The sequence below is a fragment of the Sorex fumeus genome, unplaced genomic scaffold (assembly GCF_029834395.1).
Source record: "Sorex fumeus unplaced genomic scaffold, SorFum_2.1 ptg000063l, whole genome shotgun sequence".
NCBI classification, from domain to species: domain Eukaryota; kingdom Metazoa; phylum Chordata; class Mammalia; order Eulipotyphla; family Soricidae; genus Sorex; species Sorex fumeus.
The window spans coordinates 67,989,926-68,005,990 of record NW_026606120.1 but is presented as its reverse complement, the minus strand read 5'-3'; the positions used below and the strand labels follow the sequence as shown (position 1 = coordinate 68,005,990).

Genomic DNA, 16,065 nt, shown 5'->3' with positions numbered 1-16,065 from the left:
ATGCCAAAGCACATGCTCTTAAAAGTGTTCTACAATACCTCTCTTCTTAGTCCAGTTCAAAGTGCACCTACCCAATGAAGCTTCTCCTGACCCCTTCAAGAGAAAAAGTCACGTTTGCCTTTTCATTTTTTTTCTGTGCCTTTTGAATCTCTATGACAGCATGGCATTATTCTTTAATGATTTGAATTTAGCACTGTTCAAGTTTCTCTGTGATAGGAACTCCATCTTTTTTTTTTTTACTTTAACCTCTGTTCCCTGGTAGCTAGCAGAGTGCCTGGGGGGGGGGGGGGCGGGTCTCAGTTGCAACATTTTGGACATTCATTAAACTCTGACCACTGAACTAATTGAGATTGTGGGTCTATTTCCCAGTGTTCTGCCTTACTTTATGAAAAATATCACCAAAGTTTACATATAGTCTTGAGTTTCAAAACACTAAAAAAGACCAAGCCAATAAAGTCTTCTTGATGGTTACTGAGTCAACAAGACTTCTTGATAGGTTACTGGGAACTTTTTGGCAGAAACTGGGTAATTAACATACAAGGATAATCAACCTTAAGTGGAACAGGGATAAAACAGGTCATATGAAGTTCACCTTGCTCATCAAGTGTCATGATGCAGAGGACATCTGTGTCAACTGTCCTTATTCAGTAATTGAAACGGGTGTGACTTTATTGTTGTGGCCTGAATGCTGTGTGAACTGGAGGGGGCAGAGTGCTTGGGTAAGTTCTCAGCTGCTATATTTGCTTATTGGTCAGTAATTAAGTTTGGACCTCAACAGGCAAACCTACCTCCCCAGAGAAGGCCTGTCCGTTGAGGAGATGTTCTGAACCTTGGCTGTCCTCACTCCCAAAGTGAAGCCGGATCTCCTCCAGCCGATGGCTGTATGTCATGGGCCCTCCTGAAATGTTAACCAAGTGTTCCTTGTCCAGACGCAGAGACACGTGCCTTCCAGTGTTGTACATGGTCCCGCTGACCTGCAAGGCAATGGGTGACAGGTCAGTCAAGACTCTCCCCCTAGCACTTTTTCCTAAACCCAGCAAAGTGTTTCCACCACCAACAAAAACCTTTTTCTTCTTCTTGATAGGGAGTCGTTAGGTGACAAGCACAAGGAGTAGGGAGTGGCAACTTCCCCACAGGGCACGATCCTTCCTTATCTGACCTCTAGGGCACTTGCTCTGAGGCATCCCCCACATTATTTCTTAGAAATTTAACTCGAAGGAAACATCATAAGTTGTGACAACTCTTTGGAACACAAGGGATGGAGACAGGTCTGTGCTTGACAGTTAATTCACATTCAGAATTTAGTTTTTCTCATGATTAGTAAACGGTCATTCTATGTGGTATGGAGGATCTATCACTGATGAGATAGTCCAAATTGTAGAGCACAAACTTAGCACAGGCTGGGTTTAATCCCCAGTACTGCATGTATCTTGGGGCACCCCTTGCACTTCTGAGTCCAGCCCTGGTGGATCTCCCTCCTCAGTACTATTACTAGTACTGCACTATTATTGCTACTGCTGCCATTACCACACAATCACTACCAATTTTCCAACTACTACATTTTAAAAAACCAGTCACATCTGTACCTATGTGTTCATTGCAGCAATGTTCACAATAGCCAAAATATGGAAACAACCCAAGTGCCCTAGAACAGATGGCTGGTTAAAGAAACTTTGGTACATCTACACAATGGTATACTATGCAGCTGTTAGGAGAGATGAAGTCATGAACTTTGCTTATAAATAGATAGATGTGGAGAGTATCATGTTAAGTAAAATGAGTCAGAAAAAGAGGGACAGACACAGAAGGACTTCACTCATTTGTGAAGTATAAAACAACATAACATGAGGCTGACACCTAAGGATAGTAGATACATGGGACAGGTAGATTGCTCCATAGCTGGAAGCCTGCCTCATGAGCAAAGGGGAGAAGGCAGCTAGAATAGAGAAGGAATCACTAAGAAAATGATGACTTGAGGAACCAGTTGGGATGGGAGATGTGTGCTGAAAGTAGATAAAGGACTAAACATGATAAACTCTTTGTGTTTGTATTGCAAACCATAATGCCCAAAAGTAGAGAGAGAGTATGGGGAATATTTTTTGCCATGGAGGCAGGGGGAGGATGGGAAACGGGGTGTATACTAGGGAATATTGGTGGTGGGAAATGTGCACTGGTGGAGGGATGGGTGATTGATCACTGTATAATTGTAACCCAAACATGAAAGCTTGTAACTATCTCACGGTGATTCAAAAAAATTAAAAAAAATATTTAATGAACAAAAAAAAGCGAAAAAAAAACCAGCCACAGTTCCACAGTCAATAGCTCCACTAGTACTTTAGTGTATATACTTAATACTCAAAGCTAGAGGTACCCATATTTTTATGGGCTCATTTCACCTGTGTGTGTTTAGGGGGTAAAAAATTTTTCACACATGTATGTTCACCAACACAACACCCAGGAATTACTGTTCTTCTACGATTGTCACTTTGAAATGGTTTCCTAATATTTTATGGAAAAAACTCTACAGATGATTGTTCAATCTTTAAATACTCTTCATTTTTTTGACAATTATAGGAATACTGTAATGAAGATCTCATAGATACAGATTTTTATGAGGCCCAGGATATTTCAATAGGCAAATTCTGGGTCAAACGATATACGCAGATATATGCATCTTACTAGTCTTATTATCTACTACTAAATTAATGTATGGTAAAGAGTACATCCAGGAGAATGGGATCAGAGTTCTGGAATTTTCTTTAATGACATTATGAATAGAGTCATGGACGCTGATGGTATTTAAAAAAAGGTAAGAGAAGCTGCTCAGAATTCTTATAGGATACATAGTTTGTACAATGTTTTTGGGCTTGTCTGCAATTCTAGAAATCTGTGCCAGTGTAATGCTCCAAAAAAATAATTTCTCACTGAAACAAGGCAGGGTCCATGCCATCCGCATGCAGCTCTTGCTGGGACACACTATCACATGGCAGGAGGAAGAACCAAGAGTTCTTGAGGCAAAAGACTCAATCTGCCTCATGCTGACCTTGAGCAAGTCATTTGGTTCTTTACATTTTTAAAAATTTTTTCTTCCCAATTTTTATTTTGGCAACGTGATTACAATACTGTGAATAAAGAGTTTCAGGCATATATTATTCTTCTCCACTTGATTTCTTGAAGCCTTGGTTTCCTAATTTTCAATTAAAAATAAGAGAGTTTCTCATGACAATGTGGGTTTAAGTACTACAGGACATACAAATAGAAAACAAATTTCAAAATGATAGAAGGAAATGGTTATCAAAATTCCCTTAAATTCATTAAAAGAGATAAATACCTTTTACGAGGTTCCTGGATGAGTCACAGTCATATAGAGAGGATGTGGAATGAGAATTGTCAGGAGCTGGGACAAGGGGCAAATGGGGAGTTAGTCTTTTTAAGAGAATGGGGTTTCAGCTTTGCAAGCTGAAAAAGAGTTCTGGAGACGGATGGTGATGAGCAATATGAATGTACTTAAGACCACTGAAATGGATATGCATAAAGATGGTAATGATGGTGAATTTCATAATAAAAAAATTAAGGAAATAATTTCTCCCATGAGGTTGTTGTATTAAATAACATGCAATTTTCATTCTCTTCTTTCCCTTATTTTCACTTATTGCCTGACTGGCAAGACCCACGTTCACTTTCCTTTTTTTCCCATGGCTTAGTGGAATAAAGTATTGCTTCTATACATCACAACAATGAACTTGAGCTGACTTCCTTCTCATGGTCGTTCCCTTACCCCTGACTGAGATGTAAAGCTTCAGGTGTGGGAAGCATCCATGGTTCTTTTGAAGGCCATGAAGCAACCACAAAGCCAGGATAATCGAGGGAATGGTTCATGGACCTTTGAATTTTTCTGTTTTATTTCTGCACCCTTTCTGTTTACATGGCTCTATCTTAAGTCATTCATTCAGAAAGTATAAATGCATTGGACTGTCTACTAGGTGTTTGGGAGAGTAAGATGAATAAAATAGTAAATGGCTCCTGGCTTCATGGAGCTCAAACTCTCCATTATGTAGATGAGAGCGAGAGAAGTCATGTGGAATCCATCTGAAGTTTTACCATTTGCCAATGTGTCCTTACAATTAAATGCAACCCTCCCCTTATCTCCACCCTTTGCTTAGACACCGAAATAACATTAATTTGTATTAATCAGAAAAAAAAAACACTGTGAAGCCACGGTATGGTTTGTTGCACTTTAATTTAAAAATAAAGGCTTGACAACATTATGTATGATATCTAATGGTACATCTGCACTGTAGTAATTAACACTGCAGCAGTGTCATTTTATCTGTAATGCTAATTACTGTGTTTCCAATGAACTACTTTGGTGCACAGCATGCTGGAAAAAAGTTGTATTATGCAGAAGAGGAAATAGAACTGAATGGAGAAACTGAAGCTGCAGGGGATGTTCAGGCTGCCTGTGGCTGCCTAAGTTCTTTTGTTTTATTTTAAACACTGTCAAATGAGTAAGAGAGGAACGTGATGACCATTTTACAAACGGGAGAAGTATGCATCTTAGATGAAGGCTCAGTGATTAGTCCAAAGTCCCCCGTTTTAGTTGGTGAGAGTGGCAAACCAGGTGGTCTGACTCCAGAGTGATGTTGATATGAGCAAATACAAACATCGTGGTTCATTGCAGAATGGAACTATGTTGGTAATTTTTCAATGCTTGGTATATCCAGAGGCTGTAGAATTCTCTTAGGAAAGTAGAGGACTAGGATGGACCCTGGATGGCTGGATTTCATTTTGGGAAGAGGTCTGGAGTAGCCAGAAGTTTCTTGGTTTCCTCTCCAGTCAATATTTATTCTGGCTTGGACAGGGTGGAGCTCTTCATTGTGATGGAAGCAAGCTGCAGGTTCTGATAGATATTGTGTGCCAAAGGCATTACATTGATAACTTGAAACCACCTAATAACAGTGCACTCCTTGGCAGAGCAAGTCCATTGCCCTCAATTTTCTATGAGCAACTGAAGGTCTTCACGTAGGAAAGACAATGCCTTTCAGCCACTCATGACTACTCAGAACCTTTTACGAATGGACTCATCTCTCATCCTGGTGTCATTTTAAAGGAAAGTGAATCTGGTCAGTGTGTTCTTAAGGTCAGGAGAACTTTTAGCCATGATCACATTCATGATAGCTGGCATCTTGATTTGAACTCTCAGTTGGGTATCTACTATGGTTCCACCACCACACGCAGCAAACCACCTAATGTGATCCTGTTTACTTCTTCTGGAATAGGAGGATATCGGATTCATCCTTCAGGTGGGGGGTGGAGGCCTCCCACAGAGCATACCTGCTAATTGGTGCCTGTACAAACCAGGAAATTACAGACAAATAAAGATTCTATGCAGGGAAACAAAAGGAGTAATGAGGGAACTAAAGCCAACAGAAGTATCTATGATCCAAATGTATGGCCTTCTCCTCAGACAGCAACTTCCCAGCCACCAAGAAAGCCTGAAACCTAACCTTCCCTTCCCTTCCCTTCCCTTCCCTTCCCTTCCCTTCCCTTCCCTTCCCTTCCCTTCCCTTCCCTTCCCTTCCCTTCCCTTCCCTTCCCTTCCCTTTCTTGCCCTCCTCATCTCTTCCCCTCCCTACCTCTTTCTCTTTTGGTTTTGGGGCCACACCTGGTGGTACCCAGGGTTTACTCCTGGATATGTGCTCAGGGGTTATTCCTGGTGATACCAGGGATTGACAGGGAGTCTGGGCTTGAACCTCTGGTCTCTGGCACTAAAACTTGTGTGTGCTGTTCATGGCAATTTTTTTTGGCATAACTTCACTTATAATGAAGTGTTATAAAATTGTCCTCAAAGACAGGTTGGTAGCTTGGGAACCCCACTATGGTTTAGAGCAGGATATTGCAAAGGGGCCATAGGTGAAAAAATCACATAAATTGAAAGTCATGGCCTGAGACTCAGAGTCAATCCCTCAGGGTTGGGGTGAGGGAGAGGAAGGAAACAAGGGTAGAAGAAACAGAATAGGCTGTTTATACACATACTGGAAGACAGTTATTTTAGAAATCAGCTCACCCAATTACGGAGGATGGTAAGTCCCAAAATATATAGGGTGGGCTGGCAGACTGAAGTCTCAGGAAAGGACTTGAAAGGCTGCAGCTTAAAGATTATTTATCTGCTGCAGAATTCTCTCCTGATTGGGGTTGGCGGGGACAGGGGTGAGGTTAGGTTCGTCTTTTTATTCTGTTCAGGCTTCACCAGATTGACTGAGGATCACCCACACTATGGAAGGCGAACTACTTTCAAGTCTATTCAAATGTTTATCTCATTCGAAAATACTCTCACAGAAACCTCCAGAATAATGTTCAACCAAATACACAGACATTAGGATGCTGTCATAGTAATGCAAGCAATAAACCATCATGCTGATATTCAAACATCACTTGCTTTCTTCTTTTTTAAAATAAAAATAAATTTTTTTAAATAAATCACAGTGAGATGTACAGTACCAAGTTTGTTCATGATTGGGTGATTGGGTTTCAGTTATATAATGTTCCAACATCCATTCCTTCACCAGTGTCTCCAGTTTTCCTCTAGCTACCCCCTCACTCCTGACATAGTCCCTGTGGCATACACTATTCTCTCTCTCTCTCTCTCTCTCTCTCTCTCTCTCTCTCTCTCTCTGCCCCCCCATTCCCTCTAGGCATTCTGGTTTGTGATACAGATACTCAGTGGTTATCATGTGTATCTCTTTATCTTTACCTACTTTCTTTCAACACTCAGTTCTTGTTCAGAGTGATCATTTCTAACTACTATTGTCATACTGGTCCCTTCTTTATCTTAACTTCCCTCACACCCTGTGGCAAGCTTCCAACCATAAACCAGTTCTTCTGACCTATTTTATTTGGCCTTGGATATTAGTCTAATACACACACACACACACACACAAACACACATATATATTATATCTCACAAATGAGTGCAACTTGCTTTCTTCTTGACTTCTTACTCAAATAGCTCTTAATGAAAGAGTAGTGCTGATAACACATGTAACAAGCAGATAGATGTTGCTTTTATTTATTTAATGGAGCTACTTGAAATATGTCATTTTTAGTGCAGGGGTTAATTAGAAGTAAGCCTGAATCCCACCATTCTACCCTTAGAAGTTCCAAGTTACTGGGTTGGTGAAAGCAAAATTTATGGGAAGTTTCCCTTCTAGTCTTCTCTGGTCAATCTGACCCAAATATACTCAAACATACTCAGAAATAATTCCCCATGGCTGAGAAGGGAAGTGGAGTACCAGAGAGGCAAAGAAGCCCTTGTAGAAGGAGGAGAGAGTGTCTGACTGGTACCTGACCCACATACATCCGCAACACCCTTGGCTGAAAAGAGATAAGGGGCACCCACATGTTTTAGGGGTTCACTGCATGTCTGGTGCTGTGCCACCTTTTAAACCAGGAGATTACAGACAGATAAAGATTCCTATGCAGGGAGATAAATTAAGTAATGAGGGAACTAAAGCCAACAGAAGGTTCTATGATCCAAATGTATGGCCTTTCTCTTCTCAGACAGCAACTTCCCAGCCACTAAAGAAAGCCAGAAGTCTTCCCTTCAATTCCCACCTTCCCCTCCGCATCCTTCCCCTCCCCTGCTCTTCCCTTCCTTTTTTTGGTCTTGGGGCCACACGTGGTGGTACCCGGGGCTTACTCCTGGCTACTGCTCAGGGATCATTCCTGGTGGTGCCAGGAATTGAATCTGGGTTGGTTGTGTGTAAGGCAAGTGCCCCACCCATTGCACTATTGCTCTGGCTCTTGATTTCATTTCTAAAAGACACTATACATCTTAGACATTTAATGGTTTATGCTGTTGATCTATTTTCCGTACAGAGTGGATATACCAACCCTGTTCATTAGAACATTGCAATGTCACATTCTTGCCTTTAAGACAGTCAAACTCAACAGATTGCCTTAAGATTTTTTTCCCTCAGCTTTAATAAACTATATTATGAACACATAAAACTAAGCCACATGAACAAAAGCTCTTTGGAATTGGTGACAGCTAAATATACTTTTATAAAAATCGAAGTAACATTTAACTGAGAGCAGAAATTCCCAAACTAATTCGGCCTACTGCCTCCTTTTTAGGGTGAAAAATTGACTCAGTGCACCCTTGTAAATCTACCTTTTTAAGCCAAGAAATACTGGGCACCTTCACAATTGCAACTGATTCTACTATCATCCCTCTGCATCACTTCAGAGCCCCAGGGGTATATTGCCCACTTTGGGAAATACTGGTGTGTAGCATATACATTTCAGTGTAGGCAGCATTTTATCTCAGTCTGTCCAGATTCCTGGCTCTGTGGCACAATGGAGAGGACATTGGACTTCTGAACAACAGACTCTCTATAATTGGGTGAGCACACTGGGCTGATGCATATTGACATAACCGTCTGCAATAGAGGCAGTAACGTGGGTCTCTTTCAGCCCTATGTTTATAATCATTGTTCAATCCTTACACTGTCCATGTAGAGAAGGCATTTCTATTCATGTTCTACAGAGACTGGGAGGGAAGCTCCAAGGGGCGAGGTGAGTAAACCGACCGTGCCACAGGTGAAAGTGGCAGGACCAGAATTCCAGGACAGGCTGTTCGTGTCTAAATCGTATAATTGTATAAAAGATGACACTAGTTTGGCCAAGTTCTAGGATAGCCTGCAGGTTGGAAGCATCTTCTGGGATTATGCAAAAAGTAAAACAAGGCATGTCCATGGATGTGCCAGCCTGAGTTTAATTTGACCAAACTTGGTCTGAATACCCTGAGGGAATTTATAGAAAAAGGTAGCAAGAGAAATCCTAGGTTTTTTTTTGCTGGGAGTTAAAAGATGGGTCCTACCTACCGGCTTCTCCTCATACAGGCTTAGCATCTGGGTAGTGCTGTCCATAATGCTGGCTCAGTGCCTTCAGGTGTGAGTGAAGATGGTCCAACAGCCATGTCATATAAATTAGGTCTCCTTTCTTTGCAACTGAGGTTTCCTATTATGTGTCTCTCAACGCTCTGCTGAGGTGTGTAATAGGTCTTTGCAATGTAATTAGTGAGCCTAAGAGATTTAAGAACACCACTTAGTCTGGTTTCCTGCAGCGTAGCTCCAGATGCCAAAGGACTGATTTGTAAATGCAAGAAACCAGTGGGCTGTCTGCTCAGAGGGGCATCCGGAAGGCATTGTGACAAGAAAGAACAGTCTGGCCGAAACAAGAGGAGTCAAATCATTAGCCTGATTTCCTGTTAGCATAGACATGGAATGGCAATGTTAAGGTGGTGTGCATTCTACAGCTAACAGGATTACAGAGATAATCAATCCAACCTTTCACTCATGAACCAGGAAATTGGAGATGGAGGGAGTGGAGACATTTGTCCAGGATTTATATCAAGTAAGTGGTAGACCTAAGAGGGAATCAACCAACTAACTCTGTTCTTTTCTCATTTCCTTTTCCTCATATTCCTTTTTGTTTGTTTGTTTTTTTGGGTCACAACCAGCGGATGCTCAGGGGTTACTCCTGGCTCTGCACCCAGGAATTACTCCTGGCGGTGCCTGGGGGGGACAATATGGGATGTCGGAGATTGAACTCGGGTCGCCCGCGTGCAAGGCAAACGTCCTACTAACTGTACTTTCGCTCTGGCCCCTTCCTCATATTCTTCTATTATTTGTTTAAATCATCTTCTGTTCAAGGTCTATAAGCACATCATTCAGTGAGAGATTCTGGAGTGCTAAAGAAATATGTATGCATGAAAACCAGTTCTCATCGAAAAATAGAAAAGCTGGAACCTGACAACTGGACAGACCATTTACATGAATCTATTACTCTGGATTCATGGCTCTTCTTAGTGCTGGCCCAGATATCCTATACTATGGATTTCTAGTAATAACTATAGTTAGAAGGAATTCACTGCTGAGAAGAGAGGTGGAGGTAAAGGGGATGGGTTAGGAGATTACATTTTTGTAATGCAGTTTTGGAAAAAAATGCAGACCAAATACTGCAACTTTGTGTGTTGGAGCTCTTAGGAAGGACATGGCTGAGAGGTGAGTAAGAAAGAAAATAGAACCTGATAGAGCACTTGTCCTGCATGCGCCCAAACCAGGTTTTATCTCTGGTACTTCATATGGTCTCCTGAACACTGCTGGGAATGATTCCTGAGCACAGAGATAGGAGGAAGCCCCAAGCACATCCAGGTATAATTCTCCAAAAAGCCACCCCCCAAAAACCAAAACAAAACAAAAATAAAAAATTAAAATGGAACCTGAGCAGTGAGATTGGTTTTGCATTACTATACATTGATGGAGCTATGTAGGAGAGTTTGAGAAATGCTTCCAAGATTCCACCCACCACTTCTTAACCCTGAGGGGAGAATGCGGTTTCTTCCTTAGCAATACCAAGTACTTGAATCTTTCTCTATCCCATCATCTGAGTCAGTCTGTTTTTCTGAAGACAACAAATGTTGAAAAACAGAGGAGAGGATCACATGAGCTAATTATTACCGTATCAATCCTGTTATTGTGGAAATAAAAATTGAGCTGTCTGTGATAATACTGATGTTTTAAATAATGCTATCAAGATAGTTTCATGCAAATGCTACCGGGATGCTAGGTGGCACCACTGTGGCAAAGCATCTCTCACACCTAGTTGGTGCCAGCGTTGAGAACAAGTGGAATGGATGACATATATGAACCATATGAGTTGAAAGCCTAGCTTAGTAACTGGTACTGTCTTCAATCAAAATTGTGGCAGTACATATATATAGGCATAAATACATTAAAATAATAATTTTAAAGACAATATAGTCATCTTTCTTTGTATTTATGCTATTTTCCCAGCACCTGGATGATGCTTAGTTCTACTTAATTCAAAGAAACACACAAGATGATACTTTCGGGCTCATTTAGGTACTTAGTCTTAGCTCCAGCCCCAGTCCGACTGGGGTAAGTCAACAGTAGGACTCAGGAGGACTGCCATTTTCCTCTTTCCAGCTTCCCTTCATGTTTATTTTAATCAAGTCTGACAGAGAGTCAATGCTGGCTGCAGGGGCATAGTAATAGAAAGTATTTAAATTTTTTCCCTATTCTCTATGCCATAAAGATTGCTTAAATATTAATAAAGATGCCAGCACAAGCACGCTAAATATCTATCTATCTATCTATCTATCTATCTATCTATCTATCTCTCTCTCTCTATCGTGGGCTATGCAGCTACTCATACTTTGTCCACCATTTCTCCCTAAACTAAAAATTCAAGATTAGATTTCCTTAATTAACTTACTAAACTCTCCCAAGAAAAGTTATTTCTAGCTAATGTCACTTAATTCAGTTCCCAAATCACAAAGCCTTTAGGCAAATCACTCCCCATACCCAGTTATTTCATCTCCAGAGAGGAAAATGCCTTTTCAGGGGACATTGTGGAGCTGGGGCCCAGACACTGCCTGATTGCATAGATCACCTTCTTAACTTTTCCCTGTGGGGGTGACCCAGGTCCCACTGGTCACGGTAGTATCCTCAATCCCAGGTTTTCAGAGAAATGAGAAATAACAAGCATGTGGGAGCTGATTCATCAACCCTTTCTTGTGCTCACTCATCCTTCTTATCAATGTGCACAAATAAATTATTTCACAATATTCTCTCACAGTGTCCCTGCCCTGTGGACTCTTGCCTGACCTGGCTTGTTGCCTTCAGGACTTACTAAAATGTTGACTGACCAGTAGGGAACATAATGAATGAGGCAGATGTAAGACTGGGAGAGCACTGGGGAGCACCATTACTTGAGAGTCGCTGTAAGTGTGACACTAGGCTGATTCTTACCTTTGAGGGAGAGGCCAAGAGGAGTCTGGAAAAGGAGGGGAGACAGCACCAGCCCACCTTTACTCTCATGTCTCTTCATATGGTTCAATTTTCAAAAGTAAATAAAATGATTTTTAAAGGAAACCAGATACTCTGTAGAGTCACATTGCATGCTAAATCTGGACCTTGGGTCCACAGTTATGATGTGGGCCCAGGAGCTAGTCTACAGCAGCTGTCTCCTTGCCTGAAAAAGAAAACCAGCTATGTCTGCAATTTTAAATGTTCTGGCAGCTATAATTCAAAAAGGAAAAAAAAAACAGAAAGATTCTCTTTGAGAATATATTTTATTTTGTCCAACATAATCAGAAAATTCATTCAATATAGAATCTAAGTTAATGCTATTAATGGTTTCTGTTTCTTGGAGGGATTCTACCAAGAGTTACTCAGGAGACTCGAGGAACACTCCTTGTGATTCTTAGTAATCTGGGTCAGTGGTTCAGTGCCAGGGCCAAAGGATGTGGTACTGCTCAGGCATTGCTTTGTCAGGGATTACTCATGCCACACAAGCAATGCTTGAGGGGTTCTGGGTCACACTTCGAGGTGATCAGGTGACCAAGTGGTGCCAGGATTGAAACAGGGTGCTTTGCTACATGTAACACGCATACTTTAGCCCCTGTACTATCTCTCAAACCCTCAATGGAGGGGGCGAGGGAGGATTTCAATTTCTGTGTTCACTTGCTTGAAATTCAGTATGAATTTTACATGCAAAACACATTCTAACTTGTATTCACTGCCTTTCTAGTACTCAATGGCTACCACCTCTGGTCAGTGGCTACTGTATTGGATGGTGTGATCTTGTCCAAGATGTCTTTCTTCCTGATCTCCCTCTTGCAAACAGATCTATTAATGAATGGTGTGGGGAGAGCCTCTGAGGATAGAGACTCCGAGAAGCAACTGAATATCCCGGGAATAAATTAGGAATATAATCTCGCCAACAGATCTGTTTTTTCAATCAAGAGGACTGCTACCCATTTGTTGGGAACTTTATTTCCTTTTCTTTTTCAGTGAATCATGTTGCAAGTTTTATGGTGCAGCCAGTGATGGGAAGCAGACAAATGACAGTTGCCTGGGTTGGTACTTAGAATCGACTGACCTTGAAACCCAGTGACTCATGGCTTAGTGCTATTTGCAAGGAATGGGTAATGTATCCCATTGTCTAAATTATAAAGCTTTCAATGTTCTTTCAAAGAAGTTGGTTGCCTCTGGAAAGCATGACGTAAGCAGCGGAGGGAAAATGTGATCAAAATGGGAAATCTTTGCCTTACAGGTGCATTTGCTCAGGCATCAGGGAAGAACTCCCAAGCGCCTCTAATCCACTGTTTCCTCTGGCTCCTGAGATTAGACTCCCTCTGTTCCCACTTGAAGGTCAGTCATTTAACTCTATCCTCATCCAAGTTCTTAGCCTTGTCCGTTAATGACAGTGCAGCGGGGACTTGACCCTGCCGTCCTGTACTGACATGCTTTGTGACTCTGCAAGTGGAATGAAAATTTTACGTGCTCTGGCACGAAGGGTTTCAAGCTGAGAAATAAATACCATCCACCATCAACATTCAAACAGGATAGCCCTGATGCTCTCACTGGATTGGATTCACCACTGCCACTATCTCTGAGGCAGCCCCTTAATAGATGAGGGGTGGTGTGACAAAAAAGACACGATGTCCGGAAAGAACATATAGAAGCCAGCAACCAAGGAAATGACAGTTTCTTCTGAGAGGTCACCTCGAGTGTGCTACGCTAATGCATCCACATCATGGCAATCCATGCAACCATGGGTAGCTGCAGCATGCATTCATTAGCAACACCCTTCTTGCTACTGACCGATCTTTTTTATTATCACCCTTTGGGTGAAGAAACTGAGGCTCAGCAAGGGTAAATAGGTCACAGAGCTGTAAGTGCCTGAGATAATATATGTGAAAGAACCCTTGGGGAGGGCATGCTGAGCTGTGATATTGGCTCCAAGGAGTGGGAGCGGGATGGCTCCTGTTCAGAGCTGCCAGCGACATTTCACAGAGGAGCAGGAATTTGAAATGGGTCTTGGAGAGAGGGAGATGTGGACATCCAGAGAGACCTAGAATAAGGAGTAGCAGCCCCAAAGATCTGGGGATGGGAAGCCAGTGGTGTGCAAAGGGAAGGACAGACGCTTCTGTGAACTGTGAGCAGCCAAGGGTGGGATGATCTGGAATAGCAGGTACCAGACATGCCTGGTGGGGCAGAGTCCTGGGTGATCTCGTGTAATTTCAGTAAAACATTTCAGTGAGCGCATGGCTAACCCCTTATTATAAATAAGGAGAAAACAGACTCAAAGAGGTTCACTAATTTGCCCAGCAGCCCACAGCTAGCAAGCAAAGGAGGGAGGACATGAGTGCATGTCCAGCCCACTTAAAAATTTTTTTAATGTTATTATTGAATCACTGTGAGATAGATCCTTATAAAGCTGTTCATGATTGGATTTCAGTCATACAGTGTTTCAACACCCATCTCTCCACCAGTGTACATTTCCTAGTACCAGTGTCCCCAGGTTCCCTCCCATCACCCCCTACCCCTTGCCTGACTCTATGGCAGGCACTTTTCTAATCTTCCTCCCTCCCCCTCCATCCCTTCCCTCCCCCTCTCCTTTTGGGCATTGTGGTTTGCAATACTGATAATGAAAGGCTATCAAGAAATCCCTTTACCTTCTTTTAACCCTCAGATCTTGTCCAGCGTGATCATTCTCAGCTATTATTGTCATACTGGTCTCTTCTATATCTTACCTACCCTCAGCCCCCCTCACACTTGTGGTTTGGTCCAACCATTGACCAGTCCTCCTAACTCCTGTTTTCCTTGGTGATTGATATTAGTCTTTATATATCTATATAATATCTATCTATCTATCTATCTATCTATCTATCTATCTATCTATCTGTGACTGGTTGATGTTATCCCATCAATGGCTAAGACCCAGGGACTATAAAACCCAGCTCCCAGAAGAGAAGAGCGCAGAGTCTCCTGCTCCCATGCCTGGTTGTCATCACTGGGGCCCCTTAGAGGAGGGCGGATTGAGTTTCCATCCCCGCCCCGAGCAGAACCCCAGCAGCTGAAGAACTCCGGTACCAGCCACAGCCATGCTTAAGACCACTTTCCACACGTTTGATGAGCCTCACCCATGAAGGAACTGGCAGAGGAACCCAGGTGTGTGGGATGTGAGGCTGAGATCTCCAAACTCGCTCAGATCAGGACTGGGCCTCCTCCACCCAGATCTCCCGTCTTCCAAGAGCTAGGCGTTACACCCACCAACTGCCCCTGGTGCTGTGCTATCCCATCAACAGCCAAGACCCAGGGATTATAAAACCCAGCTCCCAGAAGTGCGTGGCCGCATTTGTGGCTGCGAGACCTTTTATTGTCTACTTCTCACTCTTGGAGAAACTGACAGGCTACTGAGTGTATCCTGCACGTTTGGCAGAGTCTGGCAAGCTCCCCATTTCGTATTCAATATGCCAAAACCCATTAACAATGATGGGTCTCATTCCCCTGACCCTGAAGGAGCCTCCAATGTAACACTTACTAAAATCTCAGGGCTAGGACGAATGGAGATGTTACTGGTGCCTGCTTGAGGAAATCAATGAACAACAGATTGACAGTGATACAGTGATATATATGTATATATAGACATATATATTATATACTATGTGTTTTTATATACCACAAATGAATGCAGTCATTCTGTATCTGTCCCTCTCCTTCTGACTCATTTTATTCAGCATGATGCTCTCCATGTCCATCAATTTATAGAAAAAATTTCATGACTTCATTTTCCCTAACTGCTGCATATGTACCATTGTGCAGATGTACCATGGTTTCTTTATCCACTCATCTGTTCTCAGCATTCGGGTTGTTTCCAGATTCTGGTTATTGTGAATAGTGCTACAATGAACATTGCAGATGGTGTTTCTGCTGTGTTTTTGGGCCCCCAGGGTATATTTCCAGAAGTCCAGCTCACTTTTTCTTTATTTCTTTCTTTTTTAAAAATTTTTATTAGTGAGACACCATGAGGTACAGTTGTAGACTTACAAATTTTGTGCTTGGGTTTCAATTATACAATGATCAAATACTCATCCCTCCACCAGTGCCCATTTCCCACCACCACGGATCCCAGTATCCCTCCCACCTCCCATCCCCCTCATCCCACCCTGCCTCTGTGGCAGGGCATTCC

The 16,065-nt window shown here is 42.3% G+C and overlaps 1 protein-coding gene across 1 annotated transcript in view; it reads right to left on the bottom strand.

The window, feature by feature from the left end:
- CA10 (carbonic anhydrase 10) overlaps window positions 1-16,065 on the bottom strand; it is a 599,980-nt gene that overhangs the window by 122,973 nt on the left and 460,942 nt on the right. The window contains exon 4 of the mRNA XM_056127230.1: window positions 789-974. Coding sequence (XP_055983205.1) covers window positions 789-974 — 186 coding nt within the window. The remainder of the gene's footprint in view (window positions 1-788; window positions 975-16,065) is intronic.